The sequence below is a fragment of the Python bivittatus genome, unplaced genomic scaffold (genome assembly GCF_059951505.1).
Source record: "Python bivittatus isolate LINGU-HERP-01145 unplaced genomic scaffold, Pbiv_v1 ctg000220_np1212, whole genome shotgun sequence".
NCBI lineage: Eukaryota > Metazoa > Chordata > Lepidosauria > Squamata > Pythonidae > Python > Python bivittatus.
The window spans coordinates 22,340,353-22,368,033 of record NW_028277048.1 but is presented as its reverse complement, the minus strand read 5'-3'; the positions used below and the strand labels follow the sequence as shown (position 1 = coordinate 22,368,033).

The 27,681-nt window shown below is 42.8% G+C and overlaps 1 protein-coding gene across 4 annotated transcripts; it reads right to left on the bottom strand.

Annotated features, from left to right (window-relative positions):
- Nucleotides 1-210: 210 nt before the first annotated feature.
- Nucleotides 211-24,429, bottom strand: NACA (nascent polypeptide associated complex subunit alpha). Of its 4 annotated transcripts, none has more exons than XM_007421237.4 (11): nt 24,272-24,429; nt 22,876-22,947; nt 18,154-18,279; nt 16,030-16,107; nt 11,490-14,360; nt 8,335-8,420; nt 6,442-6,519; nt 4,789-4,935; nt 4,324-4,452; nt 2,753-2,875; nt 211-328 (listed from the first exon to the last, which is right to left on the bottom strand). In XM_007421237.4, the coding sequence occupies exons 2-11, from the start codon at nt 22,943-22,945 to the stop codon at nt 314-316; spliced, it is 3,723 nt and encodes a 1,240-aa protein (XP_007421299.1). In that variant the 5' UTR covers nt 22,946-22,947; nt 24,272-24,429; the 3' UTR covers nt 211-313. The 4 variants fall into 4 exon arrangements, with proteins under 4 accessions (XP_007421299.1, XP_015744561.1, XP_087994238.1 ...); XM_015889075.3 differs by having other exon boundaries at nt 11,490-14,357; XM_088138112.1 differs by having other exon boundaries at nt 18,154-18,276.
- Between the last annotated feature and the right edge of the window lie 3,252 nt (nt 24,430-27,681).

The window sequence follows — 27,681 nt, the reverse complement described above, 5'->3', positions numbered from 1 at the left end:
TTGCGAACACAACCATTGTTTCTATGACTGAGCCTGCATCTATAAAAAATGACTCACATAAAGTCACTCCTTCGGCACCCCAGCAAACTTTCAAGGGATTAGTAGAAACTAATAATGCAGCAAATAATGAATTTGAACCAGGATCATTACCCACTATTTTTTTCCAATTTGAGGATTCTAACATGTTGTGGAAAGCAAAGATATGTAAAATCTTTTAAACCACAACTTTTATTAACTGATAGAAATAGTACAAATTTTCAATTCAGCTGCAATTTACTCTTCTCTGTAACACCAAAAAGTCATTTCTGGATGGCTACATCGTCAATTCCTGGAAAGAAACAGAAAAGAGCAAGTTAGAAACAATCTTTTTGTCTGCTCCCTTAGGTGGTGGGATGGGAATGTTCATAGCAAATTGTTTAGCTACCCAGCACAGCCAAGTGACCTTGAGAGCTATTGTTATGACTGTCTGTGAGGTCAAGAACAGCAAGGGTGCAATTGTAGCTGTGATAAAGGCACAGGCAAAGATACAGTGCCTAGTTCCTGAATAGTTGCCTAGGATATAACATTGAGCACTAATGCATTTATGTGACCCCCAAGGAAACAACATTGCTGTATTTGTATTAGAAGATTAAAGAGGTTTAACTGGACTATTCTCTCCACACTGGAAGTGGAAGTTTCTCCTACAAGACACTTCTCTGCTTCACTGCAAAGTTAATCTATAGCAGTTGACCTAATTTTTAGCATATGTGGCATCTTGATATCCTTTTCCCTTGTACATTACTAGCAAATGTACTGACCTGACAACATCCTGGTGACCCTGAGTTTCTCCTATGCTACCCCCCTCCGGAGGGAGGCAGGACCCATGTGACTGGCCTGCCCCTGGCACCTGATGGACCCGTTGGGGTTTCAAAGGGAGCTGGGGGGTATTCCCGTGGATCCGCTGCATGGTCCAGCGGAGGCCCTGGCTGCTGCCTGGAATAGAGAGGTGGCTGGGGCCTTGGACAGGATCGCACCTATGCGGCCTCTCTCGCCATATTGGCCCCGACACTCCCCGTGGTTTACAGAGGAGTTGAGGGTTCTGAAGAGGGTCAAGAGACGTCTAGAGCGCCGCTGGAGGACGACAAAGACTGAATCTGACCTAACACAAGTTAGAGCTGCTATCAAGGCCTACACTGTGGCGATAAGAGTGGTGAAGCGCCATTACTTCTCCACCCTTATTGTGTCTGCAGAATGCCACCTGGTGGCCCTGTTCGGGATCACTAGATCCCTCCTTGGTAAGGGGGATGTGGTGATTCATTTGCAGGGCTGCGTGGAAGAATTTTTGGAGTATCTGCAGGACAAAGTTGTTCGGATTCATTCCAAGTTGGACTCCGAGCATGGGGCAGGGTCTAGGAAGATACCGGGGCACCATTCTTACCCAGTTATCTGGGAACAGTTTGATCCTGTTGATCCTGAGGAAGTGGACAGGATTCTGGGGATGGTGAAGGCCACCACTTGCCATCTTGACCCATGCCCCTCCTGGCTGGTGAAAGCAGCTTAGGAGGTGACATGTGGTTGGATCCAGGCGATGGTTAATACATCCTTGCGGGAGGGGGCGTTCCCGGCTGCCTTTAAGGAGGCGTTGGTGCACCCCCTCCTCAAGAAACTCTCCCTGGATCTTACTGTACTGGACAATTTTTGCCCAGTCTCCTACCTTCCCTTTTTGGGGAAGGTGGTTGAGAAAGTGATGGCATCACAGCTCCAAAGGATTCTGGAGGAAATGGATTATCTGAACCCTTTTCAGTCAGGTTTCAGGCCCAGTTATGGAACGGAAATGGCATTGGTCGCACTTATAGATGATCTCTGGCGGGAGCGGGATGGTGGAAGTGCGACCATCCTTGCTCTCCTTGATCTCAGCGGCTTTTGATACTGTCAACCACGGTATCCTTTTGGGACAGCTCAGGGAATTGGGGGTGGGCGGCACAGTTCTGTGCTGGTTCACCTCCTTTCTCCAGGGCCAATCCCAATCAGTGGTGATAGGGAGTGAGAGGTCCCATTGCCAGCCCCTCCTTCATGGGGTGCCGCAGGGTTCGGTTCTCTCTCTGCTCCTTTTTAACATCTACATGAAACTGCTGGGCGAGATCATCTGTCATCATGGGATGAGGTATCATCAATATGCTGATGATACTCAATTATACACCTCCATCCCAGGTGAGGTAAGTGATGCTGTGACCGCCCTTTCATGGTGCTTGGAGGCTGTAAGGGTCTGGATGGGGAACAACAGGCTTCAGCTGAACCTGGGTAAGACAGAGTGGCTGTGGGTTAATGGCGCCTCTGTATCAGGGACTTTGTCATCGTTGGTGCTGGATGGGGTAGCATTGCCCCAGACAGACCCAGTGTGTAATTTGGGGGTCCTCCTGGACTCACGGCTCCTGCTCAAAGAGCAGGTGGCAGCCGTGGCCAGGAGGGCCTTTGCACAACTTCGGGTTATACATCAGTTATGCCCTTGTATTTATATATATTTATTGTTTTAATGGCTTGTGTGAGCCGCCCAGAGTCCCCCATTGGGGGGAGATGGGCAGAGATAATTTAATTAATAATAATAATAATAATAATAAAAATAATGAATAAAAACAGAGCTTTATTCTTGCCAATGAGTTGGTTAGTCAAGTGAGATAACCACTTAAAATGCCCATGGTCAATTCTCCCAACTATTCTCCAGATTTTGGGGTACAGCAACCTAGTCACATATGGCACTCAATCAGGCACTTACCATAATTGCATTTACGATATCGTTACTGTTATTCTTCAGGGCACGGACTGCTTTTGCCCGGGAAACATTTGCTTGGGACATAACTAACTCAATGTCTTTCACTTCAACGCCAGTCTCGTCAACCTGTAAGGAAAAAGATGAATAATCTCTCAAGCCATCTGTTAAGTTTTTCTATCAATCAGGAATAAAGAGATGCTCTGTCAAAGAGGACTGTAATAGTTGCCTGTTTAATAAAGATTTCACAGTAACTATAAAGCCTTCCTAAGATGCAAAAAAGATAGCCTAATGAAACCTTATGGATTGCTACAGACATTCTGGTGAACTTAAAAAACTGTTTCCATTTTTTAATCTCATGAGCAGCACTGAATGATGGGCTTCCCTGGCATTGGGAGAGGAGAAAAATATACCAAAATGGAGAGCTTGCTATAACATCCAGGGAAAACAAAGCAAGTACAAGAACAAAATGGAGACTCATTGTAGCACACACATCTAGGAACTCCACAGAACTCAATGAACAAAATGCAATAGCTTGGGTAGAATGAATTCTGCACTATCACACACATAGAATGCATGGTTTGATTAGGAGAGAAAAAAGGGTTATTGCAGAGCAAACCAGTGAATGTGCTATCTCGACATGCTGAAAATTCCAAAGCACTTCCTGGTCTGGGCTCTGCTCGATGCCAGCCCATTCTAGGCATCTGCTACCAATGGCAGAGAAGAAGCCCATGTGCACTGCAGTGAACAGGCCAATCACACAGCTGGTAGCGTACAAGCTGTTATCTAGATGTCAGGCAGCTCACTGAATGACATCTCATTCCACAAAGGATGAAGCCCAAGCACAATTATAGTTATTGGGACTGTGCATGACATGCAAGATTGCTAACAAATAGATGCTTGTACTGAAAATTTACCCACTGAACCTGTTACTCCCCAATCAATTACTACCTGAAACTAGAGATAACAACTGGCTCTGTTTCGTTTTGTTTTTTTTAAATACAGTACTTCATACAATTGCTGGGAGGGAGGTACTGAAGGAGGATATTCATCAGTAAACAGGCTCAGTTTCTCTCTCCCTGCCGCCTAAACAGAAGTAAATGATATCTGAAGATTCAAGAAGGATGTTGAGAAACTGGCAAGGAGCCAGAGGCATGGGACCTCCCTGGCTGCAGGAACTAGAGGTATGTGTACACTGTATTTTGAGGTACTACCTTGACATAACTGTAAAGAAACCCGGAATGAAATATACCATCTGCCTGTTGTGGACTTAGGGACATAAAGGAAGCTCGATATTTACAAGAGAGGAATGAGATCAGCACAGGCTGGCCGACAGACATAAATAGGATACAAAGCAGTACTAGGCTCTATTTCTCAATGCCATTTCAGTTTTATACCTCTTTCTAGCCTGATACCAGGCTAAACCTAGTATATCTGTATATCAGCAGGGAGGCCCTTCTGACCATACAAGTCTCAAGCAAACAAGATCAGCAGCAATGATTTAGCAGAAATTGCTAGCTGCGTGCCTCAAGCTTTCTGGAAGGTCCAGCTCACAAATTTGTAAAAATGAAGCTTACCTCCTCCTCTTCACTTTCTTCTTGTACAGTAGGAGTCTGTGTGTTTTCCTGAATGTTTGAAATAGCTTCTCCTTGCACTTTGAATTTCTCAGCAGCAGCCAGCTGTGCTTGCTGGGAGAGATCTTCAATCTGGTAGAAATGGGGGGAAAAAAATCAGTCAGGTATTTACAACTGACCAAGCTAATGGTAAGCAAAGAAAGCAGAACAGAGAACTTTATAAATACTATTACGACAGGCGCTGCAGCTTTAGAAAGAACTCTTTCTTTTACAAAAATTTTAATCTCCTCCCACGAAACAAACCATGTCCATACATATGAACCTGTTGTCAGGGAGGTTCTGCAGAGCAAGTGTTTTTCGTTCATTTGAATTACAAGTCCCAAGTTCTAACTGGGAGCAAATCTACTGACTGTTGCAAAAATAAATGATTAAGACTCCTCTGCTGGGGATTCTCTAAATTCAGCTTACCTTTGCTTCTCCAAAGACTATATAGGTATCTGACGCAGGACTTTTATATACATCTGGCTTGGTGATGACAAAGAGGATGTTTTTGGATTTCCTGATGGTAACTCTGGTTACCCCTGTGACCTGACGAAGGCCAAGCTTGGACATTGCCTTAAAAACAAAACATAATTGTTTGGGACAAGGTTTAAATGCTGAGCACCTGAGCTAGACTCGTAAATGCACTGCAGAAGTGGGCACGGTGAGATCAGAACACTGGACTTACCGTGAAGGTTCCTTTCCTACAGTGGGTGACCCTGTTTTCAAGATTCCTTTCTCCATGTGGAAAAAAGTCTAATTCATGGCAAAATCACACCAAGTATTTTATTATTTGTTTGATTTATATAGCCACCCACCTCACACATGCGACTCTGGGCGGCTTACAATAAAATAGATAAAACAAATGAAATACATAATATAAAATAAAAACAAATGCAGCTGAGCTTCATAAAATAACAGTCAACAAAGCCAAGAGATAGGCTCTATCACACTCCTGGGGTCCCAGGCCTAGGCACAAAACCAAGTTTTTAGGGCCTTGCAAAAAGCCAGCAGGTCCGGGCTAACCTAATCTCAGGTGGAACAATGTCCCACAGGGCAGGTGCCTCCTCCTGGGCCCTGCCAGCCAACATTCCTCAGCTGATGGTATTCAGAGCATGCCCCTTCACCAGACTGGATGGGATGGGTAGAAACGATTGGGGAGAGATAGTCCCATAAGTAGCCCAGACTCAAGTCACAAAGGGCTTTAAATGTAACTACCAGCACCTTGAATTGAACCTGGAAGCCGATGTAGCTGGCAGAGCAGTGGTGTCATATGTGTTGAAAAAATGACACCATTAACTGCCTGCACTGCCACATTCTGGACCAACTGAAGCTTCTGAATGTTCCTCAAGGGCAGTGCACTGCAATAGCCCAGTCTGGAGGTCACAAGGGCTATAAGATGGCCTGCGTAATGGGACACATTCTTTCCTATTTGATGAATGTAGAACAACCTACGCAATCTTTTTCTGAAAGGGAAGTGGCACCCCCCCAAAAACCTAACCCAGAGTTTCAAGTCTGTGCCAGTGATGCTGTCAACTATGGGTTATCTCTGCTTCAGCGTCTTCCATAAAACAAGGACTGCACTTCAGAAATAGCAAACAGAGCAGAGCTTGACTTTGTTCTTAGAGTAAAACTTCTCTGGACACAAAAAAATCCCTGATGGGAAGCCAACAGACTCATCAGATCCAGAGATTTATTCCAATATATTCTTTTCTGTGATATTATGTAGTTTTAGGATTTTTGACAAGTTGACTATAACAGCGTATCTCAGACCCTAAACGTTTCCCAGTAGGACAAGCAGGGTCTTTGTCGAAAAAAAACAAAAGGAATTGGTTCATTTCTGACTTTGTAACTCTCCCTAAGCCCTCTCTTTCCTTCAACAGCTTTTGCAAAACAAGGATGTGCTGTAAGAAATGACTTGCAGAAACAGCAACAAAAAATAAAATCCAACTTTGGTTGGTTGCAGTAGAACAAGCATTGCAAGACAACCCTAGGTGTTTATACAATTAAAGATTCAGGGGCAACGATGGCTTTTGCTGGCTGAATCAAGCAAGCCAGCAGGAACTCTTAACTTGGTCTTACCTTCCGTGCTTTCTTTTCACTCCGGCTCTGTTTTGCTTTGCTAACTGGTTCTTCATCTATCTCAGCTGCTGCTGCAAGCTGCCAAGAACATCACATACAGGCCTTTTTAAAAACCCTGACCATCAAGAATAAGAGAACTGAGATATGTACATGTATATCTTCACTAAAAAGCCTCCAGATCAAAATACAGGGCCAAAGTTTTGCCAGACAGCCCCCAGTTTGCTTAATTACTCCCATCTTCTTACATAACTTCAAATACTGAACTGGAACACTCAAATGTTATTTTATGTACCAACTCAGGATCACACTGATCTGTGGAGAAGCATGTTTAGTAGTTACCATCCCCTGACTTTGGTATTTCCCCTGTGTATTCTCCAAAAGAGAAACATGTTCTTCGTGAAACTGAGTGATGGTCAGAGATAGGATAACAAACATTACAATCCACAGCAGGGAAATTCCTTATTTAGCTCTACAATTACAGCATTCAAACTCCCTCCTTCAGGTCAAATGTTAAACAAACCAAAACAAGGAAAAAGTTAATGAAGGGAAAGGACGCAGGGCATGATGAAAAACCCGAGAAGTCTCTCAGCAACAGCTGTTACTCCATATTTTGGAAAAAATATATATATTGCAGAAACTGATTCAAGAAACTCCCCAGTTTAATTTTGAAAATGTAAAATGAGCATCCATTGTAGTTTCTCTCTCTAACTCCTGAAATGCTCTGTTCTTAGCTTGATTTATTCCAAGCATATCCAAACTCTGGATGTTTTGGATTGTAAACCCCATAATCTTTTTTCCATGCTAGTTGTGACTCATGGAATGCAGATATTTCATCATGTTATACTTCCTCCTGCTTTATTACTTTACTATTACTTTATTAACTATTTACTTTGCAGAAAATTAAAAAGGTAAGCACCCATTTTTCAAAATGTATTACATTTACAGGACATTTTTCCTCTAGTTTCATGTTTGGAAATTGTAGCATACCAATTTCAGATACTGTATGCATCATATCATATCTACCATTTCTCTATCTGGTATACACAATGACATGGATGAAAAATTGTCTAATAACCAAGGCACAAATTAGAATGTGCACTGATGTGCGAAACTAATGTTGCAAATCAGGGTACTCAACTTTTTTCAAACTGAGGGCTGCACATCGCCTTTGAGGGTTATGCCTTCGAGTAGTTTGTTGGGGGATGGGTACAACAAAAGCTAGGGAAGACCAGGACAAAAACTAAGATGTTCCACTGGGCTGCACATGGCTCACTTTTCATGATTCCCACCACCATGCTAGGACAAGAGGTGAAACGTGAGAAAAATGGAGAAGTAGAATGAGTAAGCATTCACGAAACCTACTGGTGATATTGCAAATCCTGTATGGGTAGCTGTGCAATTGTCTTTATATTTCATGGTATTTTTAAAAAGTAGTGGGAAGTGTCAGCATCTCAGCAGCTTGGGGTCCATCAAAGATGGCTACCTCCCATCTGACCAGGATATCCATGAACATCTATTGTTAAAGTAGGGGATTAACATTTACCTTGGGCTAGAAGCACAACTGCAGTTGTGTCATGGCAACAGTATTCAACAATTTTCTCCTTCTGTCATAATAAAAATTACAACATGGTGACAATATTTGGAGGGTGCCAGGGTTACACCCCAGGATTTAGAGAGTGGTGGTCACATGCAGCCTAGATCTCAAGTTGTGATCACCTGTTGTAAACGTTATCTTGAATATTGTAGTGTCAGATCTTATCTGTTGTAAATTATGTGTTCACTATTGCTGTGTGAGATTTCTGAGGTTTAAATATACTTACTTCAAGACTTTGATGTTTTACAGCCCTGCTCCAGCATATTAAATACAGTCCATGTGTTCTTTCCATTTCTCACCTGTGCCTGCTGTGTAGTGGCCTGCGTGGAGTCCTGTTCTTCAAGTTCTGGCACTGATTCATCACTGTCGGATTCTGTTCCAGAACCTACAGAAATCAACATGCATAATTTCTTCCAACTTGGTCTCTCTTGGGAGTGGCAGACAGGCCCAGGCAAAACATGCAGAGCTTTGCTGCTTGGTCATGAAGAAAGTTTTCATTCTTTTATTGTGCCAATGTTGTTAAAAATAGTTTCAAGCCAACAAACTTCAGAAATATCTGGTAGTAAAAGAATATATTCCGAACATTCTCAACAGAAACATAAAAAAAAAAAAATTATAAACAACAAAATTCTGAAACGGCAGTGATTTAATATAATAGTGGTTTAACTTATCTGGCAATAGGTTAATGGTTGGCACATAAACGATGGTTTATGTTTGTTAAATCAAGGCTAGTTTAAATCAGGGGTTCCCAGGAAGAACAAGTTTCCTTAGAGCAAAGTTCTGATCACATTCTCAGGATTAGGATGTCATCTGCTTTGAATACAGTTAGTCCTCGAGTTACAACCATTCGTTCAGCATTCAAAGTTATGATGGTGCTGAAAAAAATGGATTTATGACTGGTCTCCGAAGATACAACTGTTGCAGTGCCTCTGTGGTCATGTGATCACGATCTGGGTGCTTGGCAACCCGTTTGCACTTACAACCGGTTGCCAGGCACTCTGCAAAAACGTGACTGCCATTTGCAATCTTCCCTGCCGGCTTCCCACAAGCAAAGTCAATGGGGAAGCTGGCAGGGGAGGTGACAAGTTGCTTGGGTAAGTCTCCCCCACCCACCCTGGCCTTTCTTTGCTCGCTTGCTTGCACTGCACCTTTCTTTCCCCCATTCGCTCACATGCACCAGTGCCTTCCTTCCCCCTTCACTTGCATGCACTGTGCCCCCTTTGCGCTGGGCTGCGGCTCTGGGGCTTTGCAGAAGGAAGGCTTTGCAGGAGGAAGGAAAAAGCCTCATAAAAGGTCAGCAGCTTCCAACATGAGCTGCAGCGCGCGTGCCAGAAGCACTTCTGGAGAGTCCTCCAGCGCCCAGAAGTGCCCCTGGAGTACTCCTTCAGTGCCAAAAGCGCCCCTGGAGAGTCCTCGAGCGAGAGAAGGAAGGTGTGGTGCATGCAAGCAAACAAAGGGGGAATGAGGGCACTAGTGTGTGCAAGTCAGCAGAGGGCACGGTGTGTGCGAGTGTGCGAAGGAGGGTGTTGGTATGTGCAAGCAAGTGAAGAGGCCATGCGGTTCTGGGGCTGCTTGCTGCCCCACTAGGCAGGGTGCAGGGCAGCCAAAAAGGCAGAGATGGGGGGGAAATAGGTAGGGGGGAATTGGAGGCAGTCCCTTACCTTATTGAGGCTCAAGGCTGGAGGGACCAAGCCCAGAATGGCTTGGACTGGGTGGGTCCTTGGCTAACGACTGGTGGAATTCACTTAACAATGGAAATGGGGAATGCAGGGATTGCCACTGCTAAGCAATGCAGTCTTGTGATGTCTTGCTTTATGACTGCATCACTTAGTGATGGAAATTCCAGTCCCAATTGTGGTTGTAAGCTGAGGACTACCTGTAATATTTTTTAAAGATAGAACATGGCAGTTTCATTACAGTGTAATTTACCCCATGATTGGAGACTAGGAATATGCTATGGACCTGAACACCTTTCCCCATTATATGCAGATTCCCTTCCCTTTCACAATTTGTGAGAGTTTAGGTTCATCATGTCGTCTACATAGAGCAAACAATAGCTAGCACTAATTAAGACTGCTTTAAAGTAGATTCAGACATCACACTAATCCATGTTTTAATTATGAGTAATTGCTCACAGTGGCCTGGGTACACACGTGGTAAGCCAAAGGAAGTAACATTATGGTTTGGTATAATATGTGAACCAGAAGTACGCTTTAAATTTTTTTGGCAAACTGGTTATCCTGCATCATGGAACAAAGGATGCTGACCAAGAGAGAGGAAGATGAAGAAAGACTGCTCAAGTTCATGGCACATTCCCAAGGTTTTAAAACAACCAAATTCAAGAAAGATGTTTGCAAGGACTAAAGTGCACACTGAATAATCCCTCACTTATAAAGTAATAGAAAGGCGTAAATTTTAAAAGTACTTTAAAATCCTGTAACATAGCTTGTCTTTGTGTCTTTCGGAGAGATAATCACAAGACCATCCTCCCCACCACCACCATATGACTACTATCTCTGGATGCAAATTTCAGTGGACTGCTAGCTCACATGCCTGTTTGCTGTAACATCTGTATGATTGCAATGCAAGAAGGGAACAAATGTGACTACTGACAAGAAAACATATCTAGGACACAGTTTTTCTGGAACAAGCACACCCGAGGTCCCTGACTATCTCAGTAATAATACATTAATTCCAGCTGATGCAAAATCCTGACACCCCTCCCCCAAATTGCATATGCATGAGACTACACTTAAGTGACTGGTAACTGGACAGAAACACTAGACTACTCATTTCTACTCTCTGGCAGACACCTGAATTTAACGTACAGTATATGTAAGTATTTAACAGAGAGCTTCCTGTTTATTTATACACACCCACACATCTTCCAAATGCAACTGCAAATACAGACACTGCACAACGAACTGGAGAGGGACATTATAATAGGCCACAAATTCTCCTTCTAGAATGAGGGTAAAACATTACCTCATAGCACAGAACATTTCATTAAATGCAACTGCAATTAACAACATCTACTAGATATGCAACCACAAGCGAAATGCTAGAAACAAAGAAAGCAGGCTGAAAGGACAGTAAGTGCCATTGAAAACAAAGCTGTGATTAGAATGGCTAGGTTAGTTCTCTTCCAGAAATATCAGCTCAGACAAGGCTTATGTCACATCCTCTATTAAAACACACACATCATGCTCGGTGATTCAACTCTCATTAGTAGCACATATTCTTATACATAAATCACAAGTGTGCACAACTGACTTCAACTAGGACAGCTTAACCTAGGTTTATTTTGACTTAGTAAATCTTAAATTCTAAATAGTGTTTTTCTAGTCTAACAGTTAAAGCAGGGTGAATTCACGCCTCTGCCTGTAAAACTAAGTTAGTATTCAGTGAATGGCCTTTGATATTCATGCACACAGCAAACCAAAGAGGCAAATACCCTTGTCATTCTTCAGGGAAGGCTGTTTGGCAGGAGGAGGAGGTAAAGGAGCAGTTGCTGGAACCTCAGCAAGGGGCACAGCTGGCTTAGGAGAGAAGTCCACCAGGACTGGCTGCAGAGGTGACTCCTCAACATGTGCCTCTGGAGGGATCAAAGGTGGCAGCTCGTCGTCTTCAAGGGTAGCAGAGATAGGACTGGGGGTCACTTCAGGTGCTAAACCAGGTGCAGGCGCAACTGGGCATGGCTTGGGAGGAACAGAGGAAGGATCTAGCTTTTTCACAGGGGTAGAAGGAGAGGGTGCAGGAGAAGCAGGCTGAGTGAGATTGCTGGCAACAGGAGGAGTAGAAACAGAGAGATCAGCAGGTGCAAGAGGCAAAGATGCCATTTTCTGGGAAGGCATCACATCCCCAGCTGAAATGGAAACCTGGGTCATGTCCAAGGCTGAGACCGTGGAACTAACAGGGACAGCTGGCAATTGGGGGCTAGAGTCAGAACTAAGGGTCACTGGAACAGAAAATGCTGTTGCAGATGAAATGGGAGGAGCCAATGGGGAATGCTGAGCCGCAATGCCAGGAGGAGGGATGACAGAGGCTACTGGGTCAGGAGCGGAAAAAGGTTTAAGAAAAACAGCAGGGGTTCCAGGAAGGGTCACTGATGCAGATACCACAGAAGGCACCGTAGAGGGTGCAGGGTGAGAAACTGGCAATGCTGGGCCCAGAGAAGAAGTTATAGGGGCAGCAACAGCAGCAGGTGTCACTGGAGTAGAAGCAGTCTCTGCTACAACCATAGGTGATGCCTGATGCTCAGACAGAGGTACCTGAGCAGCCACTGCTGGATGGGAGGCAGGTGCCAATGAGCTAGGAGTAACTCCTGCTGAGGTTACAGGAAGGGCTGTAGTTCCAGAAGTGGGTGCAGGAGTATGGGCAGCAGGTGCTACAGGACTAGAAACAGGCTCTGTCATAGCCAAAGAGCTAGACGCAAGTTCAGAAGTTGAAAGTGGTTTCACAGCAGGTGCCAACGAAACAAGAGCAGACTCTACTGCAGCCACAGGGCCAGAAACAGCTGCATGTTGGGAAACAGGTATCTCTGGAATTACACCCCCAGAAGCAGATACTGAAGGAACAGCAGCTGGTTCCAAAACAGATGGAACCACCTTGGAAACAGGGGATGAAGGGCCTATAGGAGGCATTATTGGGCTAGAAACAGATGCTGAAAGGGAAGCAGGTTCCACAGGAGGTCTTGTAGGAGCCACAGGACTAGGAACAGTTTTCACAAGTTGCCCTTCAGTTAGCACTGGAGCAGAAATAAGTCCTGCTGGTGTTGCAGAGGGGACAATGGGCTCAGAAGAAGTAGATTTCACAGGGGGCATTGAAGATAGCAAAGGTATAGGAACAGAGCCTGATGAGGACACAGGAGCAGAAGCAGGTTCTGAAGGGGAAGCAGGTTTCACAGAGGAAAGTACTGTACCCAATTCTTTAGATTTAGACACTGCCGTGCCCGGAGAAGTAGAGCCAGAAATAGGAGCTGAAACAGGACTCTCTGGCTGTGAAGAAAGTGGCACAGGACTAGAAACATGGCCTACTGGGACTCCAGAAAGGGATACAGACTCAGAGGCAGGCTTCATTATTGGACCTGCTGTGGCTATAGGACCAGAAGCACATTCTGAAGGAGGAAGAGGTTTCACAGGGGACTTGGCAGGAGCTACCTGTTTAGAAGCTGGCATTGCTTTGTCTAGAGAAGTAGTCACAGAGTCAGAAACAGGTGCTAAAATAGGAGTCTCTGGCTGGGAAGAATGAGATAGTGGACCAGATATAGGGCATACTTCTGGGGCTGCAGGACCAGAAACCAATTTCATAGGTGGTAAAGAGTCAGAAACAGGTGTAAGAAGTTTGCCAGGAGGACCTTCAGGTAACAAAGGTGTAGAAGCAGGCCTTGCTGGGGCCATAAGACTGGATTCAAGACCGGAAGTAGATTTTACAGGTAGTACTGCAGGGGCAACTTCTGCTAGAGACAAAGGATCAGCCCCAGAAACTTTAGGGAAAGAAGCAGGGATCTCAGAACTGGAAACAGCTGCCAAAGGAGTCACAGGATGACATGCAGATTCTGTAGGTGACCCTGCAGGGTATAAAGGAATTGACACAGGCACTGGAGAAATGATGGGACTGTGAGGGGTCATGGAGTCAGGAAGAGGAGGAAGAGATGTAACAGGATTGATGGGTGTGGAAGAAACAGGCTGGTGAGCGGGAACAGAGGCTGAAGTGTGAGCCACTGGACCAAGAGTAGGGGTAGCAGTGTTAAGGACAGGAAGTGCTGGTGACAAGGCAGGAGCACCTGCAGAATCTGGGGGCAAAGGAGTTGCAGTAGAGGATGAGGACAGAGTGGCAGGAGCTGGAACTTCAGCAATAACAGAGGCAACTATGGGAGCTGCAGCCATAGAAGGAGAAACAGGAGCAACTGGGAGAATGAAAGGAGCTGGGACAGGAGATGATGGAATTGGAGAAACTGAAGCTGCAGAAGTTGCCCCTACTGTGCTTATAGGGGATGTTGATGAAGCAGAAGTAAGAGATTCAGAGGAAATTACTGGGGCTGGGGGAGAAGCAACAGGCCCTAAAGAAATGTATGGAGACGGGTCTGTATCAGTAGGTGCACTACCAGCCAAAACTGGTGGTTTCAAGGGAGAAAGAGTCTGAGACCATATAACTGAGTCAGCAGAAGACAAGGCAGCATCAGGAGTGGCTAGCGCCGAAGAGACAGAGGTAACCAGTTCCGGTGGGGTAGTAAAAGGACAGAGGCCAGCAAGGGGAGAGTTAGCGTCATAGCATGAAGAGGAAGGGTGGACAGGGCTATAAACAGAGGAGCTGGAAACAGCTGCTAAAGGAGAAAAAGTAAGTCAGCATTGGAAAAGGAATATGGAGGAAGAAAAAATAAGTCATCTATAAAGCCTCCCACATTGAAGTACTGTTACTTGTAGGGGAGAAATGATTACAACTGCTGCCAGAAAATTTCAAATTTTTTCCCACCCCCAAGCATCTTTACTTGGATATTTATTTATAGCTATTATATCATTGGTTTGCTCTTGTGTACTGTATTGTGTTACTCTTTATTTATTATGTAGAACGTTATTGTATTTTTGTCTGAAAGTCCAGAGAATTTGGCAGCATATACAGTTGATGAACAAAACAAAATTATGTCTTTGCAGCCACAACTTTTCAGAAAGTCAAAATTTCCCGTAAGGATGCATGCAGAATTAAGCCATTTGAAAGGCAAAAGTATAGTTTCCTTTGAGGTGAACTCATTTCCTGGTGAGTTTATGGACATATCCATGTAATTCTTGACAACAATATAGAAATAGTTTTCCATTCCTTTCTTCCAAGATATTTTCTCATTCTAACCATTTCCCGTGGTCTCTCACCCAACCCTACTTAGGTTTTTGAGACCAGCCAAGGTTAGCTTGATGCTGCCAAATAGCTGGACAAGCCACTACATCACAGCCAAGCTATACGGGTAGTCCTCCAAGAATGACTGCCTCATTCAGCATCTGTTCAAACTCACAATGGTGCTGAGAAAGTAGATTTACAACCGGTCCTTAAACTTATGGCCGTTGCAGTGTCCCTGCGGTCACATGATCATGATTCGGGAGCTTTGCGACTGGTGCACATTCACAATGGTTGCAGCATTCCATGGTCACGTGATCACATTTGTAACCTTCACAGCTGGCTTCTGACAAGCAAAGTCAATGGGGAAGCCAGCAGTAACTTGCAAGTCATGATCATGTGACATCACGTTTAACTACCATGGGCAATTTGTTTAATGACTGCAGCAGACTGCGTAAGTTGGGTGCAATCACGTTTCATTTAACAACCACATCACTTAGTGATAGAGCTGCCAGCCCCAACTGCAGTCATTAAGTGAGGACTACCTGTAGTTATTATCACTGGCCAAGTGAGTCTTACCAAAAATCCAACCCTGTTATGCAAATGTCTATTTCTCCTTTAATGTGTGCTAATAATTTTTTCTTTCTCCCTCCCTCATTTCAAGATGGCAAAGCTGCTAGTTCAGTAAACAAGTTGCAGCATTTAAACTTGAAGCATTCAAACTTCTGTGATGCACTGAAATGTCTTGTTTGGCAATTTGCTCCATAGACCAGTAGAGGTTCCATTTGTAATACCAAAGGATTGCTCCAACTGGCTACAGAAATGAAATTGGGAAAACTGGTTTGCCATCTATCTTAATGAGGGAAGCCTCTGTGTGCTCTCAAATAAGTTTACTGCAGAGAAGCTTACAGCAAAAACCTCAAGTGAGTCAAATCATACTGTATCAATATGAAGCAACCACATTTCAGGCAAATCATTTAATATATGAGCCCAGGCATTTCATAAGCTAAACTTACCAAGGATAGCAGTTCTGAAGCCTGGCCTTCAAGTGCAGTAATATCTACTACTATCCACTCCCATCTAATTGTATGCTATATTAATTGCATTAACCCAACACTGCAAAAATACTGTTTAAGATGACACATGCTAAGATTAAGAACAAATACCTGATGCTAGAATGGGAAGCTGAGAACAGACTGGAGGTGCTTCAGTAGCACCAGGGAAAGAAGCAGGAATGGCAGGTGCTAAATGAGCAAAATCAACAGTTATTAAACAGCAGATCAATAAAACAGGGGCTAGAACAATCCAGAAGACTCCATTCTTTTGGCTTGATCAAGACAACCAACAGGATCTCCACAATTAAAGGACTTTGTCATTATTCACACTTAGATGAGACTTGAATTAAAATAAACCTACTTATAGAAGATGCATTTTCCATCTTTTATTTTCACTGCATTAACACATGATGTGTGGTTTGAGGTGCCCCAGCATGCCCCCTTCAATATGAATTGATGTGGACAGCATCCGCTGCTGATTCTAAGAGTTATTCCAACAATCTTTTAAGAGGGCATTTTAATTAACCTTATAAAACTTCATCAAGTGGACAAGAAGCTATTTTCCCTTTCCCAAAATATTAGAACCAGAGGTCACCCAATGAAATTAAATACTAGAAGAATCAGGACAAATGCATAATTAAACTTTGGAATTTGCTATCACAAGATGTGTGCTGACCTCAAAAAAAGATTGGATCAATTCATGGAAGTCATGGGGATCCAGGCCTGTTAGCTTTGATGGCAGTGTAAATGCCTCTGAAGGCCAGCTGCTGAGAGACTAGTAGGCTTCCTTGTGCAGTTGACTGGCTGCTGTGAGAACAGACTGCTGGACTAGATGGGCCAGGGGTCTGATCCAACAGGCACTGCCTATATTATGTACCACATATGCATCAGAAAAGCAAATAGTTACATTAGGACCTGCAGTTCTCCTGGGATGAAGTCAACTATTTAGAGAAAGCCAGAGGCAAAAGCTCAGAGGGGTCATATACAAGGAAGATATATTTGTCTGATTGCATGGGACAAGGAATCTCATGTGACTTAAGTGGTTTCAAATCTTCCTCTAGTTTATGCATTATATTACATTGGATTGGCTTTCCCAAACTAAGGCAGAAAAAAAAAGAGAGAAAATAATTTTATAAAGTGGACTTGTAATATATTTTGAAAAAATATTTTGATACAATCAAGAGTCATTTGCTCCTTCATTTAGACTAATGGCTAAGTTGGGCAAAACCTTTTGCTAGTGTAGTAACTCTAATAGTGGGCTGTTGACAGCAGGACTGGGATGACATCCAGAATTCAAGGCAAATATAGCAAAAGGGTGATGTAAAAGCTAGATTAAGCAAGCATTCAGACTATACCAATCCTTCTGCAGTACAGAAACCAAATCTATGAAATTCAATCCTACTCCATCTTGAAGTTTATGCCTTTCTGCTGCTTGCACTTAAAGCTCATGTCTTAATTCCAGAAAAAATGCTGGAACCCATGAGATGGAGGGAATTAATCTCAATCCTGTCATAATTGGCTGTTTTATGAACTAGGAACTGACCTGGACGTAATGCTATATTTTCCATTAGGCAGATATAAGAGAGAAGGCAAAGGAACACTTAACTGCTACTTAACAGCCCACTTAATAAGGAAAACAGTGATATTAAAAGATTAGTGCCTCATGTCAATCCCTGTGCATCAAATCTTGGCAAAACTGGAGATGCAGTTATAACACATGATCGTAGGAGAGAACTGAACATACAATCCAAAATAAGAGTAAAAAAAAAAAAAAAGTTCTGGAATAAGGTAGCCCAGGATACAAACAGAAAGTGATAAGGTTCATGCTAAGGAAGCAGAACCATTTCTCCGTGAAAGGCTGTACTCAGCCATTAGTCTGACATTAACTTGAAAGGATTATTGTTGCTTCCATCATCAGAAACATTTTAGAAAGATTATTAAGATACAACATTTCACCTGACTTTCCAAGTAAGATACATATTGGGAATGACAGAAAGCAAACCTAGGAATGCTTTAGGAAAGGATCAAATACAATACTGGCCAGCTAAAGAGAGTCTACTTGTTTTCCAAATTTCTGCTATTTATTGAGAAAGAGGGAGAACCAAATCTAAGGCCTCAGATTAAACAAAGCTGGCACTTCAGAAACCCTGGTGTGTGACAGTGTTTTTATTTATTTATTTTTAAATCAGGTGCACGTGTGGCAACTCCAGCCTGCTCCTTTAACTTCAGACCTACCTGAACACTCTAAAGCAGTCCCAGCCTGAGAATCCTTGCTGGCTACCTCAGGATTCTTGGTAGCAACTGGTTTGGACTCCTCAACTGTCAGCATCGCTTCCGTGGGGGCCCCAGGAGCTGGAGCTACTGCAATAGTTTCAACCATTCAGAAACCCTTCAAGGACTGTATATGCCTCTTGAGGAGGTCAGCAATTCAAGAGGAAATATATCCAATCGTGCAGAAAGATGTGAGTTATCCTCAGTAGCCACAGACAAACAGCACAGGAATAAAAAAGCATTATAGCAAATGTCAATTTCATTTATATTTGAAATGAATTTGACAAATCAAATCATCCTTCTGGCCACATTGGTGTCATCGTACTGGCAGATTTGAATTAATTAAATGCCTACTTTCATGGCTCTTTCAGGTTGTGGCACAATGTTCATATGCACTCATTTGAACTCAGTTAACAGCAGCTGCTGAATGTTAGTAATGGTGCATAAAAAGCCAATCTAGGTGAATTCACAGTGCATTAGCAGGCATGAATACAACCATCTCACCACAGGGTAAAAGTCAGTAAAGGATAACTTAAAAAAAATGGAGCTGTCAGAAACCGCTTACTGTAATAAATACTGAAAATCAACGTAGGCTTGCTTAGATTTAAATTCTCAGCAAGAATCGCATTTTGGATTTATCATAATTTTTTTTTTTTTTGTACTGGAGACAGGGCATTCTAAAATGGGTCTCTCTCTCCTACTGCTCCAGAGTTAGGGCTAGACAGATTTCTTTCCTAGTTTCAGAATTACAAGGCAGCTTAGAAGCTTAGATACATAAAACCTGAAACAATCGGAATATGCTAGAGGCAGGTTAGACTCCATGGTTGTGAATACAGGTAGTTCTTGTTTACCGACTGTTTGCAGTTACAATGGTGATGAAAAAGTAACTTTGTGACCAATCCTCATATTTACGACCTTTGCAGGTCTGTAAAACAAAGGAAAGCTGAAATAAGATCATAAGCACAGTCATAGTTTCACTTAGTGACTGCTTTGCATAATGTCCAAGTTGCCAATCCCAATTGTGTTCACTAAATGAGGACTACATGTACTGGCAGGTCCCCTGATCAATCTCTCCCCCCCTCCCAATACTTGGGTGTTCTGAATACCCTATCTCCATTATAGAAAAAAATAAGTCCAATGCACCATTTTTCTACAGTGGGGTCAGGGCATTTTCAAGAGTGATGTACAAAGCTGTTCCAGGGTGGGAGTGCAGGGGTGGAAGTCCATCTGGGGGTGTGGGGGTGGAGGGGAAATAATCCTTGCTGGTAACTATTTCTGCAGTTACTTTTGCCAAATGATGCTTTTGATGAACTGTAAGAATTAACAGTGTTTTACAAAGAAAGACGTGGAGGAACACATGGAGCCCTACAAATCCTCCCGGGGGTGGGGTTTAGTATAGGGTCGCTAGATGGCTACACCCCTATTGGAGTCAACTATCATCTCCTTGAGGCTTGCTTATTCTGAGTCTTTAATGCAGACCCTGATCCACCTGGAGATGATGGTTGGGGAGACTTTGGAGTGCTTGTCAAATGGAAACTAGGAGACTGTTGAGAATACTGTATTCCTCTATTCTGTTCAGGTAGAGCCTGATGACTTGCCATTCAATTTGTGCCAGTTGTTCTCTAACTCGGATTTGGGGCAGAAGGAAAGATTGCTTCCTGGCTCCAGTGAAATATAACATTTATTCTAATCAAAAAGGTGGATCTAAGCATACAGCAATTATGTCTGGCTGGATGATGCAAAACTCCTTTTTTGCTGAGAGTGCACCTATGTCTGATTTCCACTGGGCAGACATTATAGCCTTTAGAAACATCACTTTCCAAGTCGAATGATGCAGGGATGATTTGCACAAGAGTTTGAATAGGGCTTAAGTGAGTACTTGTGGTATTAGCTGAAGGTCTGATCACGGACATTCACAGATAGCTGCCGGTCTTAATAGAGAAAACTTCCTTAAAAATATTTTGATGTAAGATGGGCAAAGAGTTCTTCACTAGAGGGACAATTCCTATATGTAGAGGGATTGGTTACATCACCTTGCTGAAATCCACATGCAGGAAAGCCAAGACCTGGAAATAGAGTCTGATGTTGGAGAGATTCCCTCCCTTTTGGGCTCAGTGGTAGAAAGCTCCCTGTGTGAATTCATATATGTGGGTGGTAGAAACTCATCCAGATTGTAGAACAGTCTGTATAACTTTGTTACTATTGCCTAGGTTGGTGAGATAGCTCCAGTCAAAGGGAACTTGAGTAATAAGTTATTTACACAGAGGTACACATGTACTCCCTATGATCTGAAGTGGACTACAATAGTTATTATCTCCTTCTGGGAACTGACAGGCTAAATGGGAACACCTTAAATTTCCTGATGCTCAAACCTGGGGAATGTCCTGTGGGATGGATAGACTGGAATGTGTAAATAGGCCACCTGTAAGTCTATCAAGCCCACAGCATGTTTTTTCCTGAAGATACTCTCACTGGAGATACCAGGGTTTCCATCTAGAACATGCAGTATTTGATATGGGTCCAGAGGTCCAAGATAGTATGTTGTTCCCATGTGACTGAAGAGGTCATGTGGGTGAGAGAGCCTGTGGTTTGAAGACAGCTTATAGCTGATGTTTGGTTGCTTTGTGTGACCAGGAAGAGGTGACACATTCTTGGGAGGAGGGGGCCTGGTAAGTGTGATGGCATAACTGTGTGAGACCATCTTTAGGATCTATGTTATGTGAATCCAGAAGTAGGTCAGTGTACAGGCCATCTCGTTCCCTAAAGGAGCAATGATGAATCCTCTGGCTGCTAAGAGGTGTATGGCTAAGGACGTGGGCATCGTTATGTTGGCTGAACCGTCTTGAAAAGATTACAGCATGGAGGTGAGGGTGTGCAATGCTGCACAGTTAGAAATTAAAGCACTTGTTTGTTCTCGTCATAGCTCCAAGGAATCTCCAGACAGCATGTTACTGTCCATTAGATTGCTGACTACTAGGTTAAGGGCTTCCAAAAAGGAAGGTGAACGCCAAGAAAAGTAAAAGAAAGTAAAAGGAAAACCTGTATCAGGGTGGTTCTAGACATGCTAGCTTGCAGGCTTGTGTACTCTCCAGAGCAAGCCAGGACCAGAACTGGGAAACTATTGCTTTCCACAGGAAGTGACATCAGAACCCTTTCTAGCTCTGCCTCTGGAATCACTGGGAGGGTTATATCTATTTCAGAATGCCCTGGTGTAGGAGTAGGAATGGGCACTTGCTGGGTGGCGTTTGCTGGCTGCCTAGAGGAACAACATCTCTGCTGCCCAGAGCACTCTTCACAGAACACTCAGTGGAACTCCAGAGTTCCCCTGAGTTTTGAAATCACATCCGCCCACCCTTGGGACAGAAATCACTAGATTAACAATCCAGCAGCGGACAATAAAATAACGAATTTTAGGTTTTATAACCGTAGATTCTATGTTTATTTATTGGTATTTTACTCTATCCACTAGGTCTCTTTCTATCTTCCTTTTTGTAGCCATTTCTTTGTTTCTTAAACGTTTAAATTATTAATTTATTAAAAAAAAATAACAATCCAGCAGTGGACAACAGCCCCATGCATTTGTGTGTATAGGAGAAACCAAGTCATAAAGTCATGCAGTATTCCCTAAGCTTCTAGACAGGAATGTGGCAAATAATGACATCTAATTATTTGCTATCCAGCATCCAAAATGCCCTCAGGACAGACCATTGGAAAAATAATAGGCAGTAGAGTTGAAAGTTAGTAAACCCAATGTAGAAAGGTATGCACACATACTATGCACATTACATACCCCAACACACTTTAAAATACAACCAGGATTTTTAAAAGCATAACAGCTCACAATTCTAATCCATCAAAATGAAGCACACTCATTGCCAATCTCATGTATAGCCAGGCACAGCATGCTTAATAAATGCCAATCTGAGATGCAAGTTTTTGAAATGCAGTTACCAGAATCCCTGATTTTTTAAAGGTTTAAGAATATGATGGTCATATTCTTCAAAACTAATTAAATTACTGTTCTTTCCTGAAAAAAATCTCATTTACTAGTAATATTACTTCAAAGCATCCCAATTATTCTGTAAGCTTACTTTGATATAAAAGCCAAAATATTAAGCAAGTATCTACCATCTAACTTGTGTTACAACACCTATGAGCAACAGCTCTAATATTTCATCTGATAATCCCAACAAATAAATATATTAAGAAAAAAATCCAGTATCTTAGTTATTAGTACTGTCAGTATAACATACTTTAAAACAGCTTAATGTTTTCCTGATGTTCTGGATTACAGCAGAACAGCACTTCTGAGTGTGAGGAAAGCTCCTCCAAAATCTCCTCAACAAAGCTGAGCATTTAGTTCCAGCCTCTGATTTACTGCAATCATGCAACTGCTCACTCTAAGACATTGTATTTTATCCCCAAAACATTTATATAGTCATTTCTAAAAGGCCAGATTGTTCCTGTAAACTTATTTAACCATACAACAGCCCTATAAGGTAGACCTGTATTTTAAATACCAATACTACAGATAGGGGGATGAAGATAACAGATGAAGATTTCCTTAAGGCTACTGGGCAAACTCAAGGCATAAAGTATGGAGCTCTCTCCAGAGTGGACTTCCATGGATCTCTATGCTAATGGAGGATGTTTTCTAAAGGTATATAAATTATCCAAAACACTAACCTGTCTCAGCCTGAGGCTGGGGCAGCTCCTGTTCTGTTGCTGGGACAGTTTCTGTGGCTTCTCCAGGCATTTCTGACAGAAGAAGAAGAAAGAAAAGGACAGTTATTTTTTTCCTTATATTTATCTATTATAACATTGCAGAATACTTTACTAAAGTTTGATTTGTTACAGTTACAAGGCAAACCACCTACACATAAGAACTTTGGATATTGCTAATACTGAAAAGCCTTTACCCGCAACTTCTACACTTGCCTTTTCTTAATTTTTAATTTTTTTATTGCTTTTATTAACAAAAACAAAACCAAAAACCAAAAATAATAATACACTATCAAGAAGAAAAATATATTAAAAAGTGCTATTACAAAAAAGTGACAAAAATACAACAAAGAAAATAAACTTAGCATAGTATATCATTATAACAGTAAATAGTTACAAATCTATTATCTAATGCAAATATTTACATTATATACTTCCACCCTTACCTAATAAAGCTTGGCTCTGATTTAGCAAAACTCCTTGTTTTTATTTTATCACACCTCTATCAATGTGGACCTTCCATATATCCGACAAAGCCAACATCCCTTCACATCTCACTTCATCAGATGCATGAACTGAACGACGGAGCAGACTACAGCCCTCTTCCTTCCACTAAATATATTATGCCTGTGTGTTGATGCTAGCACCATCACTATTCCACTTATCGTCCTGAAGTTTTATTATTAATTTTTGCCCCATCTTTGCTCAGTACCTTGATTTTATGGAAAATTCTTCCAAGAACAAAGTCTGAATGTGTGGGGAGCAAGGATTTCACCCTCCTGGCAAGTCCTGTTGCGGTACCTGACCACACAGAGAAAAATCTATGTGGTCGCTAAGAGTCGACCCCGACTTGACGGCACATAATATTAATAATAATACCTGACCACAACCCTTTCAATTCCTTATCTCACAATATCCAGGAAAAACGAGGGAACGCTTAGCAGAGATCGAGCCACCGACCACAATTAACCAAAAACAAGGACCAATCCAAAAATATAAATTGTCCTGTGTCTAAGGAGGAGACCTGCTTTATTACGGAACAGCGGAGTCTTCTTCCTAAGCGACGTCCTTTTCCTTATGCGTCCATTACCGAACATCACCTTCCGTCCCCAAACTCCACCGAGCCTCTCCCCTTGAACCGAAGACTTTCCAAGGCCGCCCTGACGCCCTATAACCCAGAGCAAATGGCCCAAGCGGCCTATTTGGAGTCCCCGCTGAATCTAACCGTCCCAGGTCGCCCCACCGCCATCGGCGCATCCCCTTGAGCGACTCCAGCTTTTCCCAGTTGGGCGGCTTCCCGCCAGCCGGGTTATAGAGCGATCAGCGGCAGATGCCGGCGGATAGAAACGATGCAACTTACTGTACAAGACGATCCGGGCGCAAGATGGCGGAAGAAAAGACAGAGAGGTGAAGGGAAGCCGACTTCCGGTTTGCGTCAGAACAGTTTCCGGGTCCTAAGGAGCTGTTCCACCACGTGCTGTTTCGGCAATGCTTCCGGACTTTTCAGAAGGTTGCCTGTTAAAACTTCAGATACGTCATGCAAAAGTTGGTAGGGGTTTCCTGACCCACCTAGAAAAAAAAATCCTTAGTCATTGACAGTAGGAAAAATAAAGAATGCCTTTAATGAATCTCTTTACGATCAGTTGGTTCTTAATATTTGTGGTATTTCGAATATTATGTTACAGTGGTGGTGAGTGCACCGTTGGGAGACTTGAAAGATCGGGTTAGGGATAGACCGTCATGGAGAAAATCTGTGTGGTTGCTAGGAGTCGAAAACGACTTGATGGCACATAATCAATTTCCAAGATTGAGCTGCCCCTTGTTCTGGCTGGGAATGATGGAGAGTTGTAGCTCAATATCCTTGGTGGTGTCCTAGCTGGCGGAAGCTGGGCTAGGGTGCCTGGGAGAAGCGCTTGGCTCGGGAAGGTCGGCAGGGATAGTTGCAGGATCGGCGGAGAAAATCCCAATTTATCTTACAACGCGGTTGTAAGGATAGGGGGGAAAAAAAGCTGGAGAACGTAACACATTGCTCCCCAGCGCTTCAAGTAGTAAGACTTCAGCAAGAAACGGGAAGGCTAGTCTGTTACAGACCGAACCCGTTTCAGTTGCCCAGCCTCAGGGATCGTAAGGGGGAGGGCCCCTAAGTAGGCCCTGCTGCTTCTTAAGTGAAGTTTGGCATCTGGGAGAAATGTGCAGAAGAGGCTAGGGGATGTTGCCATGTTGTTTCTGCTCCTGATACTACATAGATGTGTTTGCATCAGAGGCTTTTGTAAGCTGTGTGAGCTCAGTCACTCGATTTCACAAATTCTCATTTTTTCCCTTTTTAAAGATTTTATTTTTTAAACACAGTCTTGGAGTAAGGGGATATGTGTGAGATCTAGATTGGAAGTGTTCTTGGTCTTGTCAGCCAACAAGATTGTATGTAGAGGTCAAACAGCAATATGGAGGAAATAGTGGGCAAAAGAGGTTTTCAGTCTTGGCCTCTTTGCTCTATATTATCTTGCTGCTGCTTTTAACTACAGATCCAGCGCCAAAGGGGATAGAGAAAAGAAAAAGTTAGAGAGGTAAGTAAGGTGAGGCAATATTGATGGAAGATGCCCTTTTTTGCTTTACATGTGAATAAGACAAATACACAGTTAAAATCATACAATTACCCCATGTCTAATTTAGTTCTCAGACATTTAAAACAATGTAAGACTACACAGTCTGAAACCTGTATTTTGGCCTGCCCCTTCATATTTTTTCAGTCCAAAGGATGCAATATAAACAATTTCTTTGAATCAACAGAGACCTGTATTGGACTTGATAGGACACAAGTTGCTACAGCAGTGCCTCTCAGCCTTAACAACTTTAAGATAAGTGGAGTTCAACTCCCAGAATGGCTGGCTGGGGAATTCTGGGAGTTGAAGCCCACATAGCTTAAAGTTGCTAAGGTTGAGAAACAGTGTGTTAGAGTAATGATATAGATAATGTGTGCTGTAAGCGTTGCACTCTTGAACTTAATGGGAATTAATTCCAAGTAAACATGCACAGGATTAAGTTGCAAATAAGGCCCTTTTCAAAAGGCTGCATGGTATGACCTATTCCTTTCTAGAGCATTATAACCTGTGTGAAACTTTTCCATGTTGCCACATTCACACAAACCTAATTTCATATGCTAATCATGGCACATGTCAACAATAGTTTCCATAATCTTGAGGGTCCTACATCTATGGACAATGTACTGCTCTTCCATTCTTCCAAAATAGGGCATTTTAGTTTGTGGTGTTCTAAACCAGAGTTAAAAATGCAAGCAATCTTTCCCCAACTGGCTGTCCTCCAGATGTGCTGGGGACTATAATTCCCAGAATGTTAAGCCAGCATGGCTAATGCTTAAATATGGTGGGACCCCTAGGAATTTACAGAGGATGATATACGTTTGGCTGCAAGAATTAATTAACAAAGCATGGGGATTCCTCTAAACCTTAAGTCTGTATCTAAGGTCTTCTGATGGGACACTCTGCTTGTGAGGGAAGCACCCCCCTGTGTCATTACACAAAGCAATGCAGCTCTTCAAAGTGTGGCTGCTTCATGGTTGTCCTGAGGTCTTCTGTGCACACACAGCAGATGCTTGCACTGGGATAGCTAGTGAAGCAGCTGCTTTGGCCAAGTCTCCTAGTGGGTGGTGTTCTCTGTGTGCAGATACACACACTGAATCTTTCAATGCTTTGCATGGTGGTATTAGAAGTATCTGCACACGCCTTGTATCTAATGCCTATTTCCCCAAAGCCCCAACTACACACAGCCAAGGAAATCAGGCAAGCAGTTATTGGTCAACTGCAGGAGTTAGATCCCTTCCAGACACATGCTTCAGACTGTTGTATAATCTACAAGCAACTCCTATGGGTGTGTAAGAGATAAGCAAGCTCATCACTTTTCAGAACTTTAATTTTTTTTAATGGAACATTTTATTTTTATAAATTATAAAGACTGTTGCTGCTTAAATATAAAAGAAAACAAAGCAGACTAAACAAAACGAATTAAAGTGAAAGAAAAGGAAGTTAAGACAAGAATGTAACAGGCACAGAACATACAGTGCATTCGGAAAGTATCCAGACCCCCTTCACTTTTTTCAATTTTGTTATGTTGCAGCCTGATACTACAATTGTTCAAATTCATTTTTTCCTCATTAATCTACACTCAGTACCCCATAATGACAAAGTGGAAACAGAATTTTAGAAATGCCTGTAAATTTATTAAAAAGGAAAAACTGAACTATCACATTGGCATAAGTATTCAGACCCTTTGCAACAACACTTGAAATTTAGCTCAGGTGCCTCCCATTTCTCTTGATCGTTGCTGAGCTCTTTCTACACCTTGATTGGAGTCCACCTGTGGTAAATTCAATTGATTGGCCATGATTTGGAAAGGCTCACACCTCTCTATAGAAGGCCCACAGCTGACAATGCATACTGTATCAGAGCAAAGGCTATGAGGTCAAAGGAACTGCCTGCAGAGCTCAGAGACAGGATTATTGCAGGGCACACATCTGGGGAAGGCTGCAAAAAAAATTCTGCTGCACTGAAGGTTCCCAAGAGCACAGTGGCCTCCATAATTCTCAAATGGAAGTAGTTTGGCACAACCAGGACTCTTCCAAGAGCTGGTTGCCCGGCCAAACTGAGCAATCAGGGGAGAAGAGCCTTAGTAAGAGAGGTGACCAAGAACCCAATGGTCACTCTGACTGAGCTCCTGTGTGGAGATGGGACAAAGTCCCAGAAGGACAACCATCAT